General features: G+C 33.7%; 3 protein-coding genes, 1 long non-coding RNA gene and 1 pseudogene across 6 annotated transcripts; 2 read left to right on the forward strand and 3 right to left on the reverse strand.

The window, feature by feature from the left end:
- Positions 1-5,039: 5,039 nt before the first annotated feature.
- On the forward strand, positions 5,040-12,855 carry LOC125223104 (actin-related protein 2/3 complex subunit 1A-like). Of its 2 annotated transcripts, none has more exons than XM_048126084.1 (16): positions 5,040-5,175; positions 5,315-5,401; positions 5,495-5,580; positions 6,323-6,399; positions 6,578-6,672; positions 7,663-7,732; positions 8,625-8,694; positions 9,186-9,259; positions 9,341-9,377; positions 10,492-10,573; positions 10,964-11,052; positions 11,138-11,223; positions 11,775-11,835; positions 12,153-12,250; positions 12,388-12,446; positions 12,547-12,855. In XM_048126084.1, exons 2-16 carry the CDS (start codon positions 5,332-5,334, stop codon positions 12,615-12,617), a joined length of 1,125 nt encoding a protein of 374 aa, XP_047982041.1. In that variant the 5' UTR covers positions 5,040-5,175; positions 5,315-5,331; the 3' UTR covers positions 12,618-12,855. The 2 variants fall into 2 exon arrangements, with proteins under 2 accessions (XP_047982041.1, XP_047982042.1); XM_048126085.1 differs by having other exon boundaries at positions 5,052-5,175; positions 5,318-5,401.
- A 131-nt stretch (positions 12,856-12,986) lies between these two features.
- LOC125220897 (probable pectate lyase 1) lies at positions 12,987-14,703 on the reverse strand. The gene is made up of 5 exons (XM_048123029.1): positions 14,630-14,703; positions 14,486-14,548; positions 13,623-14,369; positions 13,390-13,528; positions 12,987-13,314 (listed from the first exon to the last, which is right to left on the reverse strand). Exons 1-5 carry the CDS (start codon positions 14,701-14,703, stop codon positions 13,096-13,098), a joined length of 1,242 nt encoding a protein of 413 aa, XP_047978986.1. The 3' UTR covers positions 12,987-13,095.
- A 1,088-nt stretch (positions 14,704-15,791) lies between these two features.
- On the reverse strand, positions 15,792-16,524 carry LOC125185543 (protein LATE FLOWERING). The gene is made up of 2 exons (XM_048082092.1): positions 16,445-16,524; positions 15,792-16,272 (listed from the first exon to the last, which is right to left on the reverse strand). Exon 2 carries the CDS (start codon positions 16,267-16,269, stop codon positions 15,871-15,873), a length of 399 nt encoding a protein of 132 aa, XP_047938049.1. The 5' UTR covers positions 16,270-16,272; positions 16,445-16,524; the 3' UTR covers positions 15,792-15,870.
- A 2,253-nt stretch (positions 16,525-18,777) lies between these two features.
- On the reverse strand, positions 18,778-25,939 carry LOC125218140 (annotated as a pseudogene).
- Positions 22,819-24,049, forward strand: LOC125218142. 2 transcript variants are annotated; one of them, XR_007175886.1, is made up of 4 exons: positions 22,819-22,964; positions 23,054-23,109; positions 23,196-23,256; positions 23,790-24,049. It is a non-coding gene; the product is annotated as an uncharacterized LOC125218142 (long non-coding RNA). The 2 variants fall into 2 exon arrangements; XR_007175885.1 differs by lacking the exon at positions 23,196-23,256.
- Positions 25,940-27,407: the final 1,468 nt, after the last annotated feature.

Raw genomic sequence — 27,407 nt, forward strand, 5'->3', positions numbered from 1 at the left:
TTCTCTTTTCTTAATTCTCTTTACATTTTTGTTGTTCAACCAAATGTTTACTTATTCTTTCCCTTGTATATATAGTCAGTATGTAGCAGAAATGTACCAATGTTAGGAATGCTACTGAGATATATTGAGAGTAATACTATTTAAATGATTTTGTACTAAATATACTCTCGCCGTTCAAAAAAAATAGAGCAATTGGTGTATGACACGGGTTTTAATGTACAATAGTAAAGTAAAAAGAAGGGAAAAAAGGGGTTTTAATGTAGAATGGTAAAGTAAAAAAGAAGGGAAAAAAGTAAGAGAGAAGTAGTGTTAGTGGAATGATGTGTAGGGTTATTATTTGTTGAAAATTTTCCATAAATGATTGTGCTCTTTTTTTCTGGGATGACCAAAAATTGTAAATGTGCTCTATTTTTTGTGGACGGAGGAGTATTATTTTTACTAGTATAAAAAAAATTACTAGAACCACTATATATATATATAGGAATGATATGCTACATATATTCGTAGCTCCTAGTGTGAATACAACTCTCGTTTGACGTATGTTTAGTGTTGTTCATTTCGGTTATATACTTAGCTAGTTTGATTCTAATATATTAAAAAATATTATTGAAATTTTAAATATCACAAAATTCATAAAAAAATAAGCTCTATTGGTTCGTTTTCTCTATAATTTAAAATAAATTAATAAAATAATAAATTAAATTTTGATTTTTATGAATTTTATGAAATTAAAAATTTTATATATTTTTTAATATATTATAATTGAACTAACTATATAAATAGCGTATCATTCCTCTCATGTGCCAGCACCACTCTATTTATGATTCTTTTCTAAATTGTGAGAGCCAGCACTACTCTATTTATCATTCTTTTCTAAATTTGGAGTTCATGATCTTCTATTAATACTACTCCGACATGTCACAGTGAATTCTCTATTTGACTTCGTGAGTGAGAGAAACTACAAGAATATCGGTCATACTTATACATTATATAATAAAGTTCCGGAAGCATTTTTCTTGGCACAAAAGACTAAAAATTATTAGTAATGTTTAATGCGTTAAAGTAAGTTTTAGGAATAATAAAATAATGATGGTGATGTGATGTGATGTTATTATTTTCAATTTCTTTTTCATATAAGTAACAAAACTTTGAATATTTGAGTTTCTCATATATTTGTTCTGAATTCTCATGTTTATTTAATTATCAATGTTAACATGTCCTATTCACCGTGACTAATGCATAAAAAATTAAAACAAAATAAGAGAGTTACTCACCTACGCATGATCTAATTCTAAGTGAAAATTGTGCTTTCATTTCACAAAAGAGAGATTACATAATTGTGAAAATTTCTGGCGCTACTATTTTGCCTATAATCTCCCAAAATTGGGCTTAGCTCTCTTCACATAGCTGCAATTAAGGTGTGCAAACATTCCTTTAGCGGCTAATTAAAAATAATTAATTTAGTTTCTTTTTCCTAAAAAATTCAACAAACTTAAACAATATACGTAACAAATTTTAAGGAATAAACCTAAATATATATGCTCCTGTTAAACATCTAACTCAATTGAAAACAAGACAATTAATCCCCAAATATTGTGTGAGTTTATCACCCCGTCGTACTAAATCTCGGAAAAATTAGGCGCAAGAAGGGAGATACTCAAATTTATACTACTACGAATTCTTGTTGAAAATATTAGTACTTGACAAACACTAGGGAGGCTTGAAACTCAAATTCCACGGTCATAATCGGCCCTAAAATTTTCAATCACAGTAGATGGGTTAGATTAGAATTAGCCCAAAATAAAAGATAGTAATAAACCCACAAAAATTCGGGTCATAATCTATACATATATAAAGGGGGAGTTTTGAGAGTATTTATGAAATTACTAAGGATAGTTTTGGGGTATTTATGGAACTATAATTTAAACTTAAATATATAATTTAGATACTATAATGTAGACATTTAAGAATGAAAACTATAATATAGACGTTGCCTTCCCATGCTTTGAATCATTTCACACTTTCCATTCAATATTATTAATACTGGGAAATTAAATAATAAGTTTTTAATTTCCATTGATTAAATAATTTAGGCGTTTTCCATTGATTTAATAATAAGTTTTTAATTAGCTAATAAAGTTTAGGCATTTTACGTTATAAATTTTTGAGTAAAGGTCCTTTTTGGTCCTTAACATATGACGATTTTTTGATTTTGGTCCATAACATTATCTTTTGAATTATTTGGTCCTTAACAAATAAAAATCGATCACATTTGGTCCGAAATGGATGGAAATGGTTAAATCTAACGGTCAACGAATATTACTTGAATTTTGACCGGATTAATATTCAATTAACTGTTTTTTTATTTTTACAAATCAATTAATATTCAGCAATAGCGAGGAGAGCGGTCAATCACGACGCTGATTTCAGGTTTCTGCACGATTGCATTTCCGACCTCTTCGCTGATCGGTTGAGATTGGACATGGAGATGTTGAAATTGAGGAAATTGAACCGAATTAGCCTCGCCGCGAAATGGTACCCCTCTCTGTATTTGTCGTTTGACAGAATCACACTGCTTGTGCCGCTAGGGATTTTGATGACAATGTTTCATGGAGTATGTATGGGACTCCGATGAAGGTATCGGTGGCGCTAGGGATTTTGGTGTCGGAATAGAGCGAGGAGCCATGGAAGGGATATGGAGAATGTGTGCCAGAGATTGTGTTTTGGAATCTTAAGGATTTGAGGGTGCGGTGCCGGCGAACCAGAAAGGGGTGGCGCATTGCCGTAGTTGATTGAATATTAATAAAAAAAACAGTTAATTGAATATTAATCCTGTCAAAATTCAATTAATATTAGTTGACCGTTAGATTTAACCATTTTCATCCAATTCGGACTAAATGTGACTGATTTTTATTTGTTAAGGACCAAATAATTCAAAAGATAATGTTATGGACCAAAATCAAAAAATCGACATATGTTAAGGATCAAAAAGGACTTTTACTCTAAATTTTTTTATGACTATTGAAAAATCATGTAACCGCCTATTCCATGGCCACTTTGAAGTTTGGACCAATCAATTGACAATCTATACATATAATTTTGAATGATTTCAAGCATGAACAGAATATTAAAAAATTGTAACAAATTGATAATGAAATGCTCCGTATAAATTTGGGACTCATGTGCATAAATGGCGTGAGTAATGGAATAGGATCATGGTAGCCCTTTGACTTTTCACCTCTTTTAAACTTAATTATCTTAATTTTATTATTTAAGGTGTGTCTTTCTATATTCTTATTTTATGCCTATAAAAGGCTTGAATTGTATATGAAATACACACCATTAAAAGCATTCTTCCTCATTTCTCAAGTGCTCTATATTGCGTATTTTATAAGGCACTGTATTGCTTGATTTTCGGAGTTCCATCAACTTTTTCAGCGCGTAGCGGGTTTGAGGTGTTTCTACATGATATGAGGAAGTCATTTTATTTTTAGAGATAATACGTCAATCCGAGAGCTTTAGCACAAAATAATTTGTCTTGTGGAAAGATGACTTTCCTTGACTCGACTTACAGTTCGTATTTTTTTTAATATTTTCATCGTACTTTTCATTCCTTGTACGATTGCTTTTTTTCAATTGTAATAGTTAGAGTATCACTTGTATATGGTTAAAGAATTTTATCTTAATATTTCTAACAATTCTTAAGGGAATTGAGACATCCCTAATACATGTTCATCTTAACGCAATTTATTAGTAGTACTATTTTTTATTAAAATTGAGAAAGCAAAAATGTTTTAATATTTAACTTTTTGATAATTTGATAATTTGGAAAAAGTAAAGTGGAAAAAGTTTTTAAAGAATTTGTCTAGAATATTAATAGCATATTAATTGAGTAATTCTCATAAATTTACTAAGTACATACTTACAATTTACTAGAATGATTTCATAATTTAAATGTAAACCCACCACAATTTTAATCTTCGTTTTGGATACAACAATTTTTGTGTATCTACTAAAAATATTTTTATGTACCCAAACTTGCAAAGTATAGTTTAACCTACGTATTTAATACAATGTTATAAACTTACAATTTCTCAATAGAAAAATATACTTATTTATTTAGATAGTTATATACATATATACTTATTTATTTTAAAAATCGTAGTATATGAAAATGAAATTAGTAACTTAAAAAATTTGTATATCTAAGACCATTTTAAAGCTTAAAGTCGTGAGAAATAATTTGGTGACGTTAGAACTATTTTTAAATTATATCATAATGAAACTATCACTTTTAAATCCTATTCGGAGGATCATTCTCTGTTAACTGATGTAGTTCATATTTAAACTTTTTTTTACAAGTATAGCTTCAACAAAATACTACTTCGGCTCCAATAAATAATACCATTGGGTGAATAGATGCTTGGATGAATGCAAGCAAGATTTTTTTTTGTTTACCGTTCACATAGCTCTATTGTAAAACACTTTCTTGATATGAACATTTAAACATATTTACAGCCAAAATTCAGGTAAAAAAAACCTCTACTATCAGTAAGGATTATCAAGTAGGCCGACCCAGTGTAAGATATTGAATATCGAATACATATCAAAAACCTCAAAATAGATAAGTGATTAACAAAGTAAAATTGAACTGGGACAGAGGGAAAATTTTATTGATATTTAGCTCATTTGTTGGTCATGATGAGTATATTTTAAAGTTAAGGGTTTAGGATTTAGGTTTCAAGGTTAGGGTTTTTAGTGTATAGGGTCACTATATTAGAATGAAATGAAGCTCGACTATAATGGAGTATCTTTTTATAAAATAGATTTCTTAAGAATAAGTAATGTTTATACACTAATAAAATTTACTATTTTTATCAAATGTATTATTGTGAGTATATGTTTATAATAAATTTACACTTATAGATCCACATAATAATATTTTTTTATTTAAAATAAATATCTTATATTTTGAAGAAAATAAAATTGACGGTGCATGGGTGCGATACTAGTTATAAATAATTTCAATCTATTTGGATCGGCCCATTGCTTCAGAGATCAGAGCTACTCCTACTAAAAAATAATCAGTTAAGTAATTAGCAAGGAAGCAATCTTAAGCATGACGATTTGAGTTGATGAAGACAATCTAGCTTCTATTCAATTTCTTTCCATAAGGTACATCGATGCCATCAAATTAGATCTTACTCTTACCCATCGCTTCAATTTCGATTTCGATTTCGATTTCGATTTCAATTTCGTTCCCGATAAAGTCCTGAAATTTGGTTGAAGAATTCTGAATCATTTCAACTTTTAGAAGAATTGGATGCGATAATGGCTTCAGTATCAGTTCATCAGTTCGCTCCGTGCATCACCTGTCATGCTTGGAGCCCAGATCAATCCAGTAAACCCTTCTCATGATTTTTTTCTTTCTTTTTTATGCGTGGTTTTGGGCGATTTTGAACTGCTCGTAATTTCCCCCGTTTTCGAATTGTAGTGATAGCTTTTTGTCCCAATAACAACGAAGTGCATATCTATAAGATGTTGGAAGGCAAGTGGGAGAAGATCCATGTTCTTCATAAGGTAAACCGTGACGACCTTTTATGTGTATGTGTGTGACAGTGAGAGAGAGAGAGATGGTTGGTTGAAATTAGAGTGGTTTTCCAGCATCCTTCATCTTATGGAATGTGCTTTGTGATAGAACATTGGACACCTTAGTTAGAAAGTGACGAAGCTCTTCTCTGTAGGTATGGTTCTTTGTATTTTGGCATAGTTCTGCGGTGACAGTGTTCAATTTGATAGATGGGTCTTCTTGGATAAAAACAATGTCATGAAGTTAAGAATATTATGGACAATATTTCTCTCAAGGCTAGTGAATCGATTTTGGCAATTTCACACAGCTCCCCTAATAGAAATTATCCTGATCAAGTGCAAACCTGGCACTTGCATACGAACTAGCGAAACTTTAAAATCAAATATCCTAGTTAATTGTGCTGTCATGGTGCTTGAAGTCATCGCTGTTGAGTTATTTATATGGTCAGTTGGTCACGACTGAGGACTTAAGAGCACTGACAATAGATAGGCAAGGGGTTTGGATCCACTATTTTTTAGGGTATGGTTGATTCTCACTTTTGGGCATCAAAAGTACCATTGAGGAATAGCTCATCTGTACCACACAGCAGCTTCGGTTCCATTTCGTTTTTTCCCTGAATTCACCACCAAGCACCCTATTTAGTCCAAGTCTTTCATCTAAATTATTGCTTATTGCTCTAGAGGATAGTTTCCTATCAGTTCTTTTCTTCTTACTTTTAACTTCTGGTTGCAGCATGATCAACTTGTTTCAGGAATAGACTGGAGCAGACGAACGGATCAAATAGTTACTGTTTCTCATGATCGGAATTCGTAAGTGGCCATAAGTTTAAGCGTTAGTAGTCTTTCTGCTATTAAAATTACTATGTATTAGTTCCTATTATTAATTTGTTGCTAGCTTTTCTCTTGCGTTCTTCCTGCTAGTTGATGCAATTGACACTTTCTTGCTGCAGTTGATCTATACACTGACAAACTATTCTATTTCTCTTAGATATGTTTGGTCACAAGAAGCATCGGAATGGGTCCCAACTCTTGTAATCCTCAGGCTAAACCGTGCAGCACTTTGTGTGCAATGGAGTCCAAAAGGTACCTTAACCAAGTTCATTTTATTGATGTCATACGCAATTTCTATACTTTATAATTTTGCAACACTTTTCATATTCAGCCCTTATCTACATTGTACTGAATAAAACTTATAGCTAAATGTTGCATAGTAGTCATTTACTATGAGGCTAGGATGTATGGTACATGATGCTGGGGAAAGTGTTAACATTCAGAGTATTTGGCTTGCCTTTTTTTGAAAGCTGTGGGACACTGGGAGTATCATTTGTATATGTTGCATGTCCAATATTTTTGTTATTCTGCATCGCTATATTTTGTACAGTATTTCAATTATATATGAATGTAACATCTGGTAATGTATCTATTATACAGTATGTTTTAAGTTTCTTGAAGTGAATCTCTTTAAGTCAAAATTCAAAATTCAATTTAGAATACATATAAGGATGTGTAAAAGCTCCTACTTCAGTTGCAGCTAATATAATCTGCACCCTCCTATCTTATTTCCACCTTTGAACTGCATTCCCAAAAATTCTCCATTCTTATTTTAGCTACTTGCTTACTTTCTCCAGCGTTTTAACTCCCAAAAACTGGATACTCTTGCAAGCAGGCTATCTATGGATTTGTTGAAAGTGAAACTGATGATGTTTCTTGATTAGACTGTGAGCCGAGATATACATAAAGTTGTTTGATTAGGTTTCTTGAGCAGTTCTTGAATTATGCTAATGTGTGACTGTGTGAATAAGGGTGGTGATGATTATTCTAACTGATGAACAATTAAATCAAGTTTCATTGGTTGAGTATCTTGAGATGAATATAAAATCTATCAATGCATGATATGGTGACTCTATTTTCTTGTCATGTATATTGCCATTTATTCTATAGTTCAGTTTGAAACTGTCTTTTAGAATTATAATATTACCATATAAAAACTCTGGAAAATTACTAGAGGTAATCTTGATTTTGCATCTGAAGAGTCTATCTCAGTATTTTGTCTAACTAATATCTCGCTTTTAGAGAACAAATTTGCTGTTGGAAGTGGAGCCAAAACTGTTTGTGTATGCTACTATGAGCAAGAGAACAATTGGTAAGATCTACTAGTACTAATACCAATGTTGATTCCTTATCATTTGTATATGAGATGATGTAGTTGAGTTGGGTGATCAATCTCACCAGTGGCCTATAAGGCTAGTGGTTCTATGATTCTATCGCTAACCTGGTTTTAAAACATTGAATGTGATTTCTTATACTCAATTTCAGTTCAGTGGTATTAATTTCTTTCGTATAGAAAAATCTGAACTTCACATTTTAAGGTAGCTACAATATCTTTCTATGCACCAAACACAAGATACAGTTAACAGAATTAGAATAAACATGAAACAAAAAATTCGTTTAAAAAATTTGAATCAAATACCTAGTCAGTAAAGATCTTTTTGCTTTATTAAGGGCATTTTCCAGAAAAAAAAATGGTGGCTATGAACTTGTTATATTTACAACATACTCAGTTCGTTTGCAATGCAAATTGCGTGGATCAATGAAGAAACTAAAGAAAACATATTCCTGAAAGACAGCATAATTTGGAATTCCAGTATGGGAATAGCTATGAGCTACTCTTATTTATGGTTTGCAGGGGTGAGTTTAACTTGGATAGAAGGATTTTACTAGGTTTATCAGGAAGCTGACAGCTGAGTGAACTATGGCCAAGATTCTGATATCCTAGTCTCTTTGTTCCCATAGCAAGTTATAATTTAGAAATTTGAATGGAAAATATAGCCATACATGATCATTTCTAATAGCATATCTTGCAATTTAGATGGGTCAATTAACATCAAATTGATCTTTAAGATATGTTTGAGTACATTATGATATTTTTCTTCTTCATTGTCAGAATTCTGAAATGTTTCCTTTTCTTTAATATATTTGTTTATGAAGGAGTGACAGTCTGTGCATTAATATTTGATCTTTTACATTTCTTACAGGTGGGTCAGTAAAATTATACGGAAGCGGCATGATTCATCTGTAACAAGTATTGCTTGGCATCCTAATAATGTGAGGCTTCTCAGTGATATTTTCTTTACCAATATATCTGTATTCTATACTTAATATCTAGGAAAACATTGGTATGTAACATGTGATGTACTTGAGCATCGTGTGCACTTTGATTCAGAGATTTATGAAGCCTGTGCGTGAAGCACTTGATAGATAACAAGTAAATGGGGTATGTAAATGAATGTAAGTAATTGCTGAAGTTCGAGTTCAGTTGAGTTAGTTTGTCATCAAGCCACATTGTGTCTTAAGAAAAACAGCTTTGGACAAGCACTGCCAAGGGTCGTGCATCCACATGTATTTTCCATTTAGAATATGATAATTATTGTCTTGTATAATGATCTCCGGGACACCAAGTTGGCCTTAAGGCACAGTTCTGTTTGCTGAAATGTCAATCAGTAATTTTTGACAATAAAGTAACATATCCTTTTGCTTTCTAAATTTAGAAGGCTTAACTACATTCTCTTACTTCTTTAGTCTCAACATCTGTTCAGGTATTACTTGCAACCACCTCAACAGATGGAAAATGCAGAGTTTTCTCCACTTTCATTAAAGGTGTAGATACCAAGTATGTATCTTTGCACAAAGTTCTCAGTCATTTGAGTTCTCATTTATAATTGTATTTATACTTAATCTTATAATCTCGCAGGCATACTTCCAGTGGTTCTGATTCAAAATTCGGAGAGGTACTGATAGTTTCCTTTCACATGTAAATAGCCTAGTCTAGATGTTGATGATATGCTAGTAGTATTGTTTGTTTATAGCTAAAAGCTTTAATAAGGTAACAATACACCATAATGTTCGTGGCGGTTGAAATGTAATTGCAGGTGACACTGTAGGAGCAGCTCTTAGAATTTATTTTCCTCAGCAGCCAGCTCTAATTTGTATGTTTAGGCTAAGTTCTTTTGTAAAAGTAAAACAAATCCAGCAGTGTCTCTGACTTACTGGTATCAGTAGGCATCTTGAGCATTGTGGCTGTAATTTGCTTGTCTTTAAAATAACACTAAAATAATTTGGCCTTGATAGAGTCAGAAAGAAGTATCTGTTGATAGTTTGATATTAATCTTTTGATGTCGTTCTTCATTACTTAACTAGAAACAAGTTTGTCTACGGCCTACCTGCTGAACTTACTATGGGGCTTAGTTCATCATTATCTGGATGTAATTCCCGATATACTCTTGGTCATTCAGTCACTTCTAGTCTTGAATGTTTTATACAAAAAAAACGTCAGCAACTTGAAGTTCCAAAATTTTGGAAAAAAACAGTATAGAACTTTCCCACAAGCACAAATCATTTGCTTAAATTATTGCCTGGGGCTGGGAACTGCAGAATCTTTGTTGACATTTCCTTTCAGACTAGTTAAATATTGAAACATTTGAACTGATGGCTGTTCATTGTTGGTCTGATTTATAATGTGAGCTCTGACTGCTGAGTTTACTTTTGGTTTCTGATGCACCACAAATGTTCTCTTGTATTCCTACATTAGTTTAGTTTAAATGCTCCTCTATTCTACTTGGAAATTGATTCATCAACTGATATGCAATGAATTAAAATTTGTTCTGTAATACTGATAATTGGACTACTTAAGATATAAGTTATCAATAAGAAAATTTGTAGAAGCAGTGAAGCACTTAAATTCTTAAAATAGAGCAATAGCATGAGAATGATCTTATAGTGATTTTACTAGAAAAAATAGTGGCTTATGAGGAGAGTTGATCCTTCTAAGTTTCATCCTGCAGCGCATTGTTCTCTATCTATTTACTTACTTGATTGTCTCTGTAACATTATTTTGCTGTCCAGCAAATCATGCAGCTTGATCTTTCACACAGTTGGACCTTTGGTATCAGGTGGTCCCCAAGTGGAAATACCTTAGCCTATGCAGGTGAGCTAATAATTATTTTCTCTGTTGCCACAAAGGTCTTACTTAAAACTTCATGTCACTGTATGCTGCTGATTTATATTGCAAAAAGAGTTAGAAAAGAAGAGAAGGAATCCTTTGATAAATGGGGGACATAGGCTCCTGGATTGTAGTGCCCCATGGACTAACTTTGGCTTAAAGATCTGTGAATCACCAAAAGATCAGTTATTATTTAGTTGCGTGCTGCAGCTCTATAGTGTTTCACAGATCCTTTAAGACTACGTTAGTCCATGGGGTCTGATCCAGGAGCTCTATTGTTACATGCTGCAGCTCTATAGTTCAAACTCTATTTAGCTGCAGCTCTTGGGATTTGAAATCAGTTTTCATGACACATATGTTTTCTGTTGTGAATAGGCCATGATTCGATGATCTACTTTGTTGACGAAATTGGTCCCTCTCCATCTGCTCAAAGTGTAGCATTCCGAGATCTGCCTCTTCGAGATGTGGGTCAGCATCCACTCTAAAACATTGATAGCTTTTCTTTTGATCTTCTTTATGTATAATTTTTTCATGATGTATATAATTCAGGTTTTATTCCTTTCTGAAAGAATGGTTATTGGTGTGGGATATGATTGCAATCCCATGGTATTCGCGGCCGATGAAAGGGGACTATGGTAGGATGAACTTTTTACTTAGCTTTTCTTATTTTATTTCCTCCTATATTCATATGTTAATAACATGGATAGTGTGGCTCAGATTTATTTGTCTTGAATTTCTCTGTTATTATTGTATCACTATATACTTCCACTGTGTATATGTTACAGAAAAGTTTGTTCAACTAAAAATCAAATAGTCATCAACTTTATCATAGTATGATCATGACTAATGAGTACTAACTCGTCCACTTAACATTTAAATGCATGCTACCTTAACCTGGTGGTCAATTCATTCTCAGGAAGTCACATATTTCATCAGAAAGTTTTCTTTGAAGAGTTTAATGGTTGCCCATTAACTTTTGAGACATGTTTTTAATGGTACCTGTTAACTTATACGAGTGTTTGTTGGCCAATAGAAAGTCACCATTTTTTGATTTCTTAAATGATTTTCCCTTTATCTATTAAATGACCAATAAAAATTGGAGAGTGCAGGCAAAGTGACATCAGCAGGATGCATTTCATAGCTATGCCAGAGTTCAAACTAACTGATTCTTGTTTTATAATTGTAGGAGTTTCTTGAGGTTTCTTGATGAGAGGAAACAAACTTCAAATGCAAAATATGGTTCGCAGGTATGTGCTCTTCTGGTTTAGTCATCACACAATTTACAATTAATGACTCGTATAAATCACAAAAAAATTTTAGATCTGTAGGTAATGTAATTTTTAAGTTCACAATATTGCTTGATTTATTATACCTAGACTATTTTAGTGCAGCTACAAGTCAGCTCAAAAGTACAATGTCTGTGTTCTTTATTTGTGAAACAAGTATTAACCCTGCTCTTTTGTTTGTTACGGGAAAATAATAATAGTTGACATAAACTAGTTGGTTTTGGATATATCTTGTTGATTACCAAGCACACTCTGATATTAATTTTCATTCTGTTCAGTTATCAGGGACATTTGGAAAATTGTACGGCCAATCAAAGTCTGGTAGCAATGAGGCCAGTGAGTCTTCAAGAATACGTGCTCATGATAACTGTATAACGTATGACTCTAACCCCCTTGTTTTTATTGTTCCTCTTCCTCAACTGTACATTTTGTTTTCCTCTTCACTTCTTCATACAAGCGAAGAAATACTGTATAGCCATTGGCCTTATCCTCTTTCGTGCTTCCATATTCTAGTTCTGTTGTGCCTTTGAAGAAAACAAGGGATGCCACAGTTACGACCTTCACCACTGCAGGTTCAAATACATTGCAGCACTTGTTTGTTGAACCAACTTTTCCTCAAATTTTAACGTACCACAACCTCTTGTATAATCAATTGTCACACTCTTATCACAGGATTGGATGGCAAGGTAGTCACATGGGATTTACAAACTCAACAAGATCTGATGGAATATTTACAAGGATGAAGTTAATATATTGCATTTACAGCAGCGTTATGCTCGGATGATTAATGCTCATTGATCTGTACACAGGTTCCTTCACTAGATTCTTTGAGTTTATTCACAATTAATATAGTACTCATGTTTTAAGAGCCTAAATTTGATCAATTATGCACCCCTTCCCCCCTTTTTTCCTTGTGATTTATGTGTATTTGTAATGACTGGAAAATAAAATAAGTTGCCCAGTTATTAGGTGTTTCATACATTTCTTGACTTGAAAATTTCCATATAATTTTTCCAGTTGTATTTTCTTAATGGTTATAATAAAAAAAAAAACTAAATTGAATTCCCAAGTTACATGTAAAGACTAGACAAAGGTACATATTGGTTAAATCAATTGCTATAACTTTATGTGCGTCTAAAAGAATTTAATTCATTCTAACTGAAACATATGTCAAAATAATGTGATGCAATCTGTCGTCAATGAGAGATATAATCCTGATGATCAGCAGCGGACACCTTTGCGGCAGTGTAGTGCCCCAGCATCTCTGGTGAGTGTTGCTACCAACGAAGAAGGCTTGGCTGCAAGGCTCGAAGCCCTAGCGTAGCTTCTTGCTTCCCGTTTCCCTGACGCTGTGAAATACGCGCCATTTAGCAGACGATCACCCTCCGATTTCCAGTTCCAGCTCTTCCACGTCTCATCATTCACTATTCTCTTCGTTACCTGACAGGTTGAAAAATACTTTAATATTTCTATAATTTGGTGCTAAGCTTTTTTGAAGTTGTTATTGAAATAAACCTCTTTAGCAAAAGGGTTGTTGGAGGCAAGGAATCTGTTGCCTTGGCTGTTGATGGTGGGATTTGCACTACCACCAATAGCATACATCTCCCATGAAGTGTAGTCATTGTTTACCACATGAAAATACCCATGCCTGCACCTGAATCGTAAATACAATTTGTTGGTCTAATTAGCATTGTAGATGTATTATATTTTAATTAATTGCTTTTAGATAAATATTAGTAGTATATTACCTTGGCATCCTTTGGATTAGGCCCTCCCCAAAATGATTGTATGCCACAGTTACTTGCATCCCCTTGTCTCCCATGTATGAGTCACTGTGTCCTAACAACATAACTTCATTGTGGTGAGAGAAGTGATTGTTGGAAATAGTAATCGCGGTTGATCCCATGGTTACATCGACGAGCCCGTCGGCACATTTGGCAAGCGAGTTATGGTCGATCCACACGTGGCTCGACGCGTAGATCGATATCGCATCACCGTCCGCCATGGTCCGATACCCATAGCTGGTGGGCGAGGTCCGGACCATGGCGTTCCCGGTGGGCTTGCAGTCGTGGATGCTGAGGCCGTGGACGATGACGTTGGTGACGCCCCGGATGGTGAGGCATGCGCCGTTGGCAATGTGGACGTCGGTGCCGCGGCCGTCGATGGTCTTGAAGCTATTGATGAGGAGCTCGTGTTTGAGCATGATCACCATGTCGCGCTTGAACACGATCCACAAGGGCTGGTCTTGGATCGCGGCATGCCTGAGGGTGCCCGGGCGCGGGTTCATCACGTCCTCGTCGCTTGGGTCGGTCACCACGTAGTAGCGGCCGTCCCGGCCCCCGACGGCCTTGCGGCCGAAGCCGATCGCGCAGTCGGCCAGACGGCGGCGATTGCGGATCCAGTTGGGATCGCACCGCCAGCAGTCGTCGATGGGGTTTCCAGTCCCACATGATAAGGACTCCAACTTCCTCGATTCGGTTCGGTTTCGAATAGTCCTATATTTTCGTTGAAAAGTTAATTAATTATTATAAATATAAATTTTAAACTCTTCCCCTTCGCCATGCATGTAATCAATGAAAAAGAATGCAATGTAATTAATGATGGTGCTTACATATGAACCATGGCAGCTACAGCTGCGGGATCATCAACTACATTTTCAGTTGCATTTTCTGATCTGCAAGTTCAAACCATAGAAAACAAATTTAATTGATGAACTCACATTGATTAAAGATGAGTGAATTAGATAATTTAATACCTTGATGCGGCGGGAGTTGCAATGGCGAGCAGCAGAAATATAGAGAGAGCAAATGTTTTGAAGAAAATCGCCATTGATATAAGCTTGCGAGGTGAAGAATCAATAGGAATGAATGAGATGATTGAATTGGAGAAGGTGCAAGAGTGTTTATATACATATGGAAGGGAAGAAAGAGGGGGAGAGTCCACGTACGTATACAATTATGCGAAGATGGGAGTAGTATTGCATTGTCTTTTGCCCAACTTAATTGGACTTGGACTTAGACTTAACCGTCGTCAGTTAGGTCAATTATTAGGTTAATTCCAATTTCCATTTTCATCCTAGCTTAGAATTCATATGTCTCTCGTGTCATTTACGAATTTGAATTCTATGACTTGTGGTGTCTGTGGGATATGACCAAAATATTGTTGTATGTTAATAATATAAATAGTGATGAGAGAAGATAATTTTTAGTTAAAAAATTGGTTAGTGTTTCTATAGAGTTGGGTGTTTGCTATTTGACCACAACGAATGAGTTTTTTTATAGTTGACCGGCAGCATTAGTTGGTCTTAAAGCACACCCAATATTAGTTCAGAATGCATGTTTTATGTGATTATAACTAAATTATTGCCTAATAGTCTTAGAGAGAGAGATACATTTATGCAATCTATATCCGAGACAAAGATGTCGGAAACACACACAACACATTGGTTATCCACAGACCACAATCTACATTTTTCATCAACCGTACTTTTTACCTCATCTTTTTATATTTTATTCATTTTTTTATTTCATATTACTATTTAATTCTGATTAATTTCAATCCGCCATAACTTAACTGAAATACAAAATTCATTAAAATTCTAAATTACATTTTACTACTATAAAAGAATTGAAACATAACAATTAAAATCCTAAAATTACATAAAACGAAAAAAAAAAAAATAATCAACTCACTAAATTTTAATTTTCCTTTGTGATGCCCACTCACTGGGCAGTGGCGGATCTAGCAAGATACCCGACAAGAGGGTCTAAATTTTACTTTCCGTCGTCTAAAAATATCATTTTGAGAATTTCATAAAAATAAATATTATAAAATTATAATTTTACCCTTTACCAAAGTATTCGTTCACTGCAAATTATTTCCGTGTCCACAAAATTATGTTCTAGATCCGCCACAGATGAAATCAGAAGACTATGTATTATTAGTAGTCGTTGATTAAAAGCTGAATTGTGTGGGCACATTACATTTGTGATTTGTCTACAAATGCAGAGACAAATCAAGCTTCTGGTCCCTGCGCCGCCTCTCATGATAATCCTCGTCGTCGATGCACCTAACTCTACTCCACTGGCCACAGTCATGCGCAAGGCTGTACTGATACAACGCCGCCACGTCTTCGAACGCCGCCGCACCGTGAACCGCGTACTGCGCCGGATTGATAATGCCGACGGGGTAGCCTGGAGAGAAGATGAGGGGCGGCGGCGACGCCATCAGAGCGTAGTCCGAGCCCGCCCTCTTCGTCTTTCCCGCGGCGCTCCTCTCCTTCTTGTGGGCGTTTTGATGGCCGCCTAGCGCTTGCGAGCTGTGGAACTTTCTAGAACAATATGTGCATGGAAATGATTTTGTTGCTTCTTCTCCTTTATTTGGTGAGCCCTCCATTTCCTGTTTAATAAGTTGGAAGTTCGAGTCATCTCCATTTGTTTTGTAATAATAATAGATCAACTAGTGTAGATGTGAGAATTCGCTGATGCACTTCTGAACTCACATTAGTATGATATTGTCCACTCTAACTGAACTAAAAAAATGAGAAAGATGAGTAGAGAAGAGAACAAACCTGATAGAAGAGTCTTGAATCTTGTTGTAGTAGTGTGTGTTGATTTGAATTTTGATTTGGAATGTAGGAGGAGGAGAGGAGATGTTGGTTAAGGTTGGAATGTGTGTGTGGTATTTATAAGGGAGAGTGTGCATTGGGATTTGAGACATTTGGCACAAGAGAAGGTGGTATGTATGGGTCCACACAGAAGAGATAAGAGAAGAGATAAATGCTCTTTCACTCAACTCAGAGTGTAGTTTTTGAAGAGAGTGATTGGAGAGAGAGTGTGTGTGTAAAGATTATTACCCTTTTTCAGGCAAATTGATTGTGTATTTTTATTGGAAGGATGAGTTGAGATGTAGTTGTATGTTGGTGTTATCTTGTTCATAAAAAAGAGTGCTCAAAATTTGAGGTTTTTATACAGATTCAACTAACCTGTTACTGGAATATATGCCCATATACCATGTTCTTTCTTTATCTCTTTTTTTTATTTTACTTTCTTCAAAAAAATCTTTCATGCTTCATTAATATATGTATTGAAATTATGTTTTTATTCTTTTATATTTTATTTAGGGTATAATAATAACAAAGAAAACTATGACTCTATATGTATTCTCAAAAAGAAGCCGAGACCCTACTACAGGCCCATCAGAGTCGGAAAAATCAATTAAATTTGACTTATAGATTCGTCGGCGATCTCTATGCCAACTCTTTGGGGTTAGGATTCACTTCCGTTCTTCATCCGTCATCCATTAGCAGCGACGACCACTACACCGCCTCTGCCTTTTGACGCTAACTGTGTTCGATCCCACAAGTTCCGCTTCCTGATTGATTCAGACACACTTTAAGTGATTCCAACAACTCAAACTTCATACCCTTCCAATTTATAGATTTTTAAAATCTACTATATTTAATATAGCTTTATGAATGATAAAATAAGTAAGAGAGAGAAAAAGGTGGAGAGAATAAAGTAAATAAAGTAGAGAGAAAAAAGTAGGAGAGAGTAAAGTAAGATGATTTTTAAAATCTACTATATTTAATATAGCTTTATGAATGGTATAATTAAATGAATCCTGCTCACAGTCATCAAGGGTCATGAATGCCATATGCTAGTATCCAACAATTTGCACGTCTCTCTCTCTCTTACTCATAAAGGGGGTGATGGGGTTAGCCAGTAATTGCCCCATTTTTATCCTGACTTTCCACCGCCAAACCCTATCCAACTTGTTCCTCTTTTACTTCTACTCCATTTTCAAGTTTAACATTTTCATCACAAATTCTTTTCTCATATTCAATTTTCCTTTTTCTTTTATCTATTTTAAAAGAATCAGTCGTTATACACAAAGCCGCATGGGCTGCTCAGATTTAAATATTTAAATGATGGAGTAAGATTTTATTTCACTTCCTTACATTTGGCACCCATTTTTGGTTTACATTCTCAATACCATGAATCGAGCATCCAGATGTATATTCTGACATTGGATCATTTCCAAGAATTGAATCTATTTATCTACATGCTCATATGCATCTTGGACCAATTATTTATGCGAGTTTTTTTTTTGTGATTTTACCAAAGAAAGGCAATTCAAATAGGCCCAAGATTAGCTTGAGTCAGTTAAATAGTCATGTAGTATATATTTGGTTACAATGATACAAGATTAACCCGTTACATTCCTTTTAATCTCGGTCCTAATTTATTTTTATGCCTCGGGCTTGTACTAATTAATTTGGTTTTAGTATTGTAATATCTAATTTGTTGAACAGTTAATTGATCCACAACATCCAGATATTTCGACAAACCCAAAAATATTCCTTCCGCCCCAAGGAAGATAGACACTTTCCTTGGGTGCTACGAAATTTTATATAGTACTATTAGTTTTTGAGTTTAGTGAAGATAGAATAAAGTAGAGATACAAATATAATGAGTCATCTTTCTTGCGTAGAGATGCATAAACTATGAAGTTTATTCAAATTCTAGTTTGTTCAGCCTCTTTCAAAATTTGAATGGTAAATTAAAATTTGCAATTGGTCAACGGAGAGTTTTTATGGGAAAATGCAATGTTGGGTCGGCATACACATAAATTTTTTAGTGATAATGATGAATAGTGGCACAAACGTGCATCAGTGTGACAATGTAGACAACTAAATGCCACCGTTTTGAGCCTTCAAATAGAAAATAAACAAATTTGGTTAGATGCAATAGGTGAGAATTTTTTAAACTTTGTAATTCATCATTTAAATTCTGAAAGGGGGACAAACAAAAAATAACAAGCCAAAGCACATAGAGAAGAAAAACCATGAGAAATCATAAGATTGATAGATAGATAGATAATAAATGACAAAGCAGCCTAGAGAGATATATTGTAGGTTATTCAGGCGTATGGCTCGAACAACAAGCCGGCTATCTGTTCATGAATTCCCGAGTGTTGGACGCCATGACCATCTCCCTCGAGGTGCATAAATTGCGCCGTTCTTCCAAGATTAGCTGCGGACTCCACCAAAATATCCTCGAATGGATAACCCGCAGCCATGGCTGTGTTCATCTCCTTCCACGACTCCCTCAAAATATACATAATGTGTTCTTCCGCCTCTTTCTCCGAAGCATTTGTGTCGTTCATGTAACACTGGACTGCTTTCTGCACATCTCCTCTCTTGAGCTCAAACTAGATTAATTGAACAAAGAATGGTAAATATAAATAAATTGGTTCTAAACAAAGCTAGTTTTATTAATCAAGGGCATGTCCTCTTTGATTGCAAATAGTGGTGGATTTAGGGGGAAGGCGAACATGGGTGGACACAAAAATAAATATTAGCAGAGGCTGAATTTTTAATTTTACTTCAAAATATAATTTATAAGTTATTCGGATTATAAATAGTGGCTTTTGCATAAAATTTGAATACGTTAATACGTTAGGTACTTACCTGTGCCGTCCCGACATCATCGGCAAGCCTCAAAAGCATTCCTGATAAGTAAAGTATGACATGATATTCATACAAACTTTCGATGGTTGATTTGTCATAACTTGAATTTGGCAATGTGAAATGAAGTTGGGATATTATATTTGGAGATGCCACAGAAACCTTTGAATTGGCCATATACTCTTCTAGGGTCGGAATATATCCACTGTAGTACCATTTTGCCTCTTTTAAATATGATACACCCAAATCGTACCACTGCCAAATTTATAACAAAAAAAATCTCGTATGAGCTCTCTCTCATCGTACGTTCAAATAAAAGTGATTGTTCTTGTAAATAAAAGCGACAAGTAGTTACTTGCGAAAGCCTCAGAACTAGTACCTTTCAAAAGTGATTCTAGATAGCATATAGAGTAGAAAAGGTACCGATTTTATTAACCATGGGAAACTGATGAAATGTTGGTCTTGGATGAGAGTATCATATGCCATCTCAGAAACAAAGTTGTAGAGTGCCAAATAACAAACTCGCATGTATTAAGGAAGTTGGCCTATTGATTCAGTATCCCATCTGAAATTTAATCTCAATTAATCAATCAATAATTGTCTGACTCGAACCGACAATCTATTGGTTTAGAAGGAAATCGTCATATCAACTGATCATTATACGTTGGTTAACATGTTTGGTTTGAATTGAAACTGAACATCCCAAAAGCTCAGTGTTACATCTAATAATACGTATTACGAAGACAATATATATAATATACTAACCTTTGAAAAGCATCGGTAAATAGTTGCAACTCCTCTATAGTACCATATATATCGTAAATATCATCTATAACTGTTGCCAACATAATCATTTTGGCCGATGCTATTCTTTGATATCCATATTGACTTGGCTCAAACAACCCAACTCCCCAAAAGTAGGACTCCACAATTCGGTCCCTCACAAATGGGAGTTTTTCAGCAAGGCCTAATCTATTCCACCAGCTATAACGTTGTCAAAGGCAAAAATATAAAAATGAAGTGTCAGATTGGCTATATATATACAGGGACAGACGTAGAAAAAATATTAATTTTTCCTAATTTTATACCTCGATATATCTTTGAGTTCTTGTTGATATGTTGCTTGCATAATTTTAAAATCGAATAGGGCAAGCTCGTAAATAAGTGGATTATTATCCGGCCTTCTTGCATAAGCATCTAAGAACCATCTTGCCTCTAGTCTATGAATCCTCCAATGAAGAGGAAGATCCAAAGAATGTTTAATCCATGATGATAGATTATCATCAAAACCTTCATCAAGTTTATTCTGCAAGCATTTTGTGGAAAATACTCTTGCACACTCCAATGAATCTTCACCTTCTCTCAAAAGGAAGGATGCTTCATAAAGTTGCAAAATCCCTTTCGTATCTTGAGAAAGGGTTGCCTTGAAATCACTACCTTTCTCGTTCTTGAAACAATCAAATACTTCTGCGATTATGATTAAGCTTGGATTATTAGATTAATTAGTTATACATAGAAACAATATTATAGGGAGAACGAAAAATCATAACGTTTGGTAAAATTATGGTCCGTCCAGTAATATTAAAACTCAACTTGAAAACCCATGAAATTTGCATATGCTTAAGTAGATTTGTTTGGCGAAATTGTGTTTGATATGGTAACCGGAAAACCATATAAAATAGTGTCACCGCCAATGAGTTACATGATATCGCCTATATATACTGGAAACAATATAGGTCAGCACGTAAGCTACTGAATTTATTAGTCATGGAATAATTGTGAATCCAACTATTCAAAATTATGAGAAAGACCATAATTTTATCAAATTTCATGGTTTTTCAGTAAATTTACTTAACTAAATATGTCATATAAAAAGTGTTAGCACCTTGGGACACATCAAAACCATGTTGTCGGAGGATTCTGAATCCAAGAGCTGTGAAATACAAACCCCTTTGATCACATGCTTCATTATTGTGGAAGCATTTGTGGTGGCTATGTATAAAACCTAAAATCTCCTTAATTTCATCCTGAAAAAAGTAAGACAATCCCAAATATTTCAAGTCGTCAATCAACTCCAATTGTTGAACATGTTCCATTTTTCCCTCTTGCAGAATCATCTTCACTTGCACAATCAACTCTTCTCTCCTACTTAAGTGCTTCTCCTCCTATATATGCAAATGTACATGTACACATCCATGAGTGGAGCCAAGAATTTATTAAGGTACAAATAGTGAATACATTAAATTGTGAATGTATAATTAATAAGAGGTGTTCTGTCACTGAATATATATATATATATATATAGAGTTGTGATCAATGTCGAACCAATTTTAAAGACCGAACTAGAGACCAAATCTGGGCCATTAGATCTAGTTTTTTTGATGAGATGTGCTGCTGTGAAAATTTTTTCGGCTTTATTATAAGCCCATTTTACTTCATTATATAGGTTTATTACTTCATTCTGTACTTCAAATGCTTCTACACATACTTCATTCCAATAATTTATTACATTGTTCCATGTATTTATTAAACCATATTAGCGCCATGGCGTTGGTGATAGATATTGTAGAGAGAAAGAACGGCACGCGACGGCGAAACCACATTTACGTACTGGAATGAAGTAAAAACCTACTAGAATGAAGTAATATATTCTGGAACGAAGTTAAATCTTCGTAACATGTTAGTATGACTTATTTACCTTCGGATGAATTAAAATAGGCTCGTGATGAAGGCGAAAATAATTTATAAATTTCTGTATCTTATCCATAAAAAACTAGATCTAAAAGCCCTAATTTGGTAGAGTTCGGTGGTTCGGTCTTTAAGAGTGGATTTGTGGATAATAGGACTCTATATATATATATATATATATATATATATATATATATATAGGTATGTAATCAAATGAAAACTCTAAATATTCTACAAACTCAAAACTATGATCTGGACCATTGAAAAATGTCAACAGATCACAAAAAAGCATCAACAGGAAAATGTCAACAGAATTTCAACGGTAGTCAATGATTGATGTTGTGTTGATATTGTGTTGATACTGTGTTGACATTAAAATCTTGAAATTTTACACTGAGTTGATATTGTATTGAAACTGTGTTGAAGCTTTGTTGATGAGTTTTGAGTTTGTACAATATATAAGTTTGCATTTTATCACTACCCTATATATATATATATATATGGTTTTAATCTATCAAAAGAAGGCCTTAAGTACCAAAATACAGCCCTACTATCAAGCGTTAGATCTATTAGTTAATGGCCATGATTTGTTTTGTAAAGTGTTTCTTTTGTGTCATGATAAGAGCAAATTATGTCATTGGAGGGTATTTTGGGGAGTGCAAATGAGTGGAACCGTCGTTTCCATTTTTAGTGGGCGGATTTTATGGGAGTGATTACTCCACACACTAATTCATTAAGTGAGAGAGTGAAAAAGTTTACTAATTCCTTAAAACAAAAACACATTCACAAAACGCGTATTCCACAAATCGGCGACACAAAATCCTAATCTACTCTAACTCTCGCTTCTGAAATCAACCAAATGTCTCCTCGTCGACGGATTTTCAGCGATTTTCTAAATCATGCGCTTCCGGAACAGCGAAGGATGACAGAAAAGGTTAGTAAGGGTTTCTAAATCATAAATTTTCCAGAATATGCAGTCAAATCTGACGCAATTTTCTCTTGTTTGGGTTTTCTCAAAACTAGTGTAGGAAGGATGGCTGCGAAGAAGAGGGTATCGCTCAAACCAAAAATGAAAAATGGTATTTTTTCTAAAATATTTTGGGTCATTTGGGTGCGATTTATATTGGCACTTTTTTTTACTATTGGTGATTATCTTCCTAAACAGCTACAGTAACTAGCCCGCACTCGTCGAATGAAAATGCACATGATCGATGACCCAAAACAAGGTTAATATGATCTTTTCTAGGTTATCATCATTTGATAGGTTAATATAAATTTCTCCACCGAAATAATGAAGTCCTCTACAAATTGAGTTTAATTTAAAATTACATGGTGGTTGATGATTCTTTTGATTGATATGTGATTTGGTTGAAAATAGGTAATTTTACGTCAACATGAAATGGTTAAAATAACCCGAAATTTATTTTAGGTCATTGTAGAACATCGTTATTTTGTTTTATGTCATTTTGAGATTGTTTTATGTCATTGTATGAAATCCGGATTTGAAAAATGCAAATGTCATTTTTAGATCATTTTAGGTCATGCTTACTATTATGCCATAAAAATAGACTAAGAATGACCTAATTTCAAATACGGATGTCATTTTTAGATCGTTTTAGGTCATGCTTACTATTATGCCATAAAAATAGACTAAGAATGACCTCATTTCAAATACGGATGTCATTTTTAGATAATTTTGGATCATGCTTACTATTATGCCATAAAAATAGATTAAGAATGAACTCATTTATCTGTACAGGTACAGTGGTAGAGAATGTTGATGCAACTTAATTACAAGAAAGTGAAGATCGACGTTGAAAAGATGATAGCAAACTACAGATCTTAAGCGATGGTTATGTCATAACTTAAAAGACTGTTTCGTTTTTATTGTTTACCACTGTTTTAAATTAAGGATGTTTAAACAAATTAGTTTTACATGTTTTGATGATGTTTTAGAAATGACATCAGATGTTATTTTTTCTTCAATTTATATATGAAAACGACTCATTTTTTAGTGCCTAACAAGCTCTTGTTATTTCATATTGTATGCGTATTATGGTCATGTTAGCAAAAAAAAAAAAGAGATACGCAAAAATAATCAAACATGCAATGTTTGTGTGTGTTGTGCTAATAATGAATATTTAATAAGTCAGTATGAGGACACCCGGGATCAACTTATGTCATAGAAAATGCAACTTAGAGTCATTGTGAGAATTACTCCACAATGTCATACTGGTGCCAATTTGTGTCATACTAATAGAATATCCGAGCATAAGAGCGGCATAATTAAGTCATAATAGAGCATAATAAGGGTATAAACGTGTCATAACAGTTAAATGAAGAGTACTTAGTTCTACGATGATAGTTCTTAAAAATGAATAGATTTTCTGAAAAATCAATAATCAAGATTGGAGGTGAATAGAAAAATTACCAATCGAGTGATGAAGGAGAAGAAATCGAATGGCAATTTGGTGTAGAAAATAAAAAATATTTTATGGAGTATTGCGTTCACTAATAAGTTTTCAGAAATTAAATGAGTTTAGATTGAAGATCAATGAGATAGAAAAATTACTTGCCGCTGGAGCCTGGAGTGATGAAGGATATGAAGTTGAACCAAACTCTGGTGTAAAAATAATCACGCAGATATGGAAGGAGAGAATGAAATCTTAACGGAAATAAGACTAATGCATGATTATAGGAATTACCATTACAAGAGAGGTGACAAAATATCAATTATAGCCTTAAGCGATTTACACTTAATTAAAAATAGAAAAATAATCAAATTAATGGAGCCATTAGATCACGTGATCAGATAATGAAGTCGCCAAATCCAAGGGCCTATAATTGGTCTGCATTTCTTTATCAAGATGCATTCTTGTTTGGATCAAAATCCTATATATATATATAGAGTCCCATTATCCACAAACCCACTCTTAAAGACCGAACCACCGAACCCTACCAAATTAGGGCTTTTAGATCTAGTTTTTTATGGATGAGATTCAAAAATGTATAAATTATTTTCTCCTTCATCACCAGTCTACAATATAGGTGATATTGAGTTGTAAGAAGTAAGAAATATAGTTTGAATGTGAAAAAAATATTTTGAGAATGCATAATAAATGCTAAATAATTAATCAAATACAGTAATATTTTTCAAGAATAAAATAATAGGAGTAGTTTTTAGTTAAATTTAATATTATGATATTATTACATATTTAATCTTATCAAAATCTAAAATTATTTATTTAAAAAATAATATAAATTTATTTTATAAAGTAATCAACATTTTCATTTTCTATTCGATTAGTCAATATGTACTAGAATATTTTATTCATCACATAATATAAATCTATAAAATAGATTTTTGTAAATAATAGTACTAGGATTTCGTACACAAAATAATACTAGTATTATAAAGGAATATTTTGTAAAGAAATAAAAAATATGAAACTGAAAAACAAAAGTAATGAATGAAACAAAAAAACAAAATAGAGATAAAAAAAAGGCATATTTGAATGGAAACCGGAAAGAGAGAGATCGGCGTGGATCGAACACGCAACCTTTCCACGACCTCAACCAACTAAGCTAGCACAGAAATAAATACTCAATATCGGTAATAATGGTATAAGAATGTGAAATGTTGAGTATCATCCGTGAATGTTTAGTTGATAAGAATGATACCTTATTATATTGAGTGTTCAAAGATTGAATGTAACTAAAATCCCAATGGGCAGGCTGGTAGTTTCCAGAGCGTCGAGCTTCTTGTTGTGCGGAGCAAGAAGCCCGAAGGCGAGCAGCAGGTGCAGTGCACGGGACGGGGCACACTTTTGAAGCTCTCCTCACCTCCGAGCTGTGGAGACGACTTAGTTGCTTGCTGAGGATAGTTGCATGTATGTTAAGGGTAGACATTTTTCAATATTTCTTTTTGATTTGTGTTTACAAAGTTTGGTTACTCATCATATTTATAAGGTGATTTTATGGCCAAGTTGACATGACTTGGCATTAGTTGGTAAGATACTAGCACAATTGATGTACTTAAAGGATCTAGGTTTAGTGGCGGCTGATATGGATATTAGGGAACAACAAGCCTCGTAATTTATTGAGATGATAATCGTTAAAATCATGAATTTACTCCAATTCTACTCACTTTCATAAGGCTAAAAAAATATATTAAATCACAATGTTTTATTTTTTCGCATTTATTTCATCCGTGTATAAAATAACTTGAATGACATTGTTTCAGATTTTCAGGTACTTTCTTTTCTTTTCATTTCTTTTCTTATTTAATTGGAAAAGTCCAAAATATATTGTTTATGCACAGATGAGATAGCTAAAACATAAACTTAGTAAGTTTTTAATATTTCACTTTCAAATTTTATGCTTAATCAAAATTTGAATAAACTTCACAATTTAAATAGTCTTTCCCCAAATAATTGCTTTACACTCAACACCAACATACAACGTTTATTTAATTATTGGCGCGTATAAACCTCATAAAATTTATAAGATTATAGGTAATTGATAATAAACAATTCAAAATAATAAGATGCATAATTATAATTTTTTTTAAAATTATATAATTCCAGAACTATATAACCTTTGTACTATATTATAAAATTATGGTCACAATAATATACTACACAATATGATAAGACAAATGATTATAGTGAAAAAGTAATTTAATAGGAGTAATTCTAAACTTAATATAAATACTAGTGTATTGAGAAAATAATCTAAAATGAATGTCTAAGGACACGTTTTAATTAAACTAGGATGACATGTCAATTAGTATTTCTATATACATATTCTACTCTTTACTAAAAAAGTGTACTATTGTCTCAATTAAAATTAAGGGACACAAATATAAACGTCAAAGAAATACAAAAGATTAAAAGATTAAGATGTAGTGGATAATTGTATCCTCAACCCAAGTGTGTTTTATTTCCTTTAATTTTTGGTCATTTTTCAAAAACCAATAAAATAAATTCATCTCTAAATTTGTGTCCTTACATGATAAGTTTGTATTGGGTTACAAACCCATCACATATCGGATGAAGGAGGGAAGTTGAAAATTGTATATAATTCTTGTCCAACCCCGATTAGTTTGAGGTCTTTTGGGAGTGACCCAAAATAAATCTGTGCAGGCTTGACCCAAATCGAACAATATAAAACTAATATGTGCAGTCGACGATCCTAACAAGTGGTATCAGAGCCCAGGTGGCTTTGAGTTGGGCCTGGATGACAAACTCATACAGTCGACGATCCTAACAGTTTGTTCTAGTGTTGACTTAATTACTAATGCTACAAACGTCCAACACCCTAGTAGAGTGTTAGTATTTACGTGCGAGCCTTAGTCCATTGCCGCTTCTAAACATAT

The sequence above is a fragment of the Salvia hispanica genome, chromosome 4 (genome assembly GCF_023119035.1).
Source record: "Salvia hispanica cultivar TCC Black 2014 chromosome 4, UniMelb_Shisp_WGS_1.0, whole genome shotgun sequence".
In the NCBI taxonomy this organism is placed as follows: Eukaryota; Viridiplantae; Streptophyta; class Magnoliopsida; order Lamiales; family Lamiaceae; genus Salvia; species Salvia hispanica.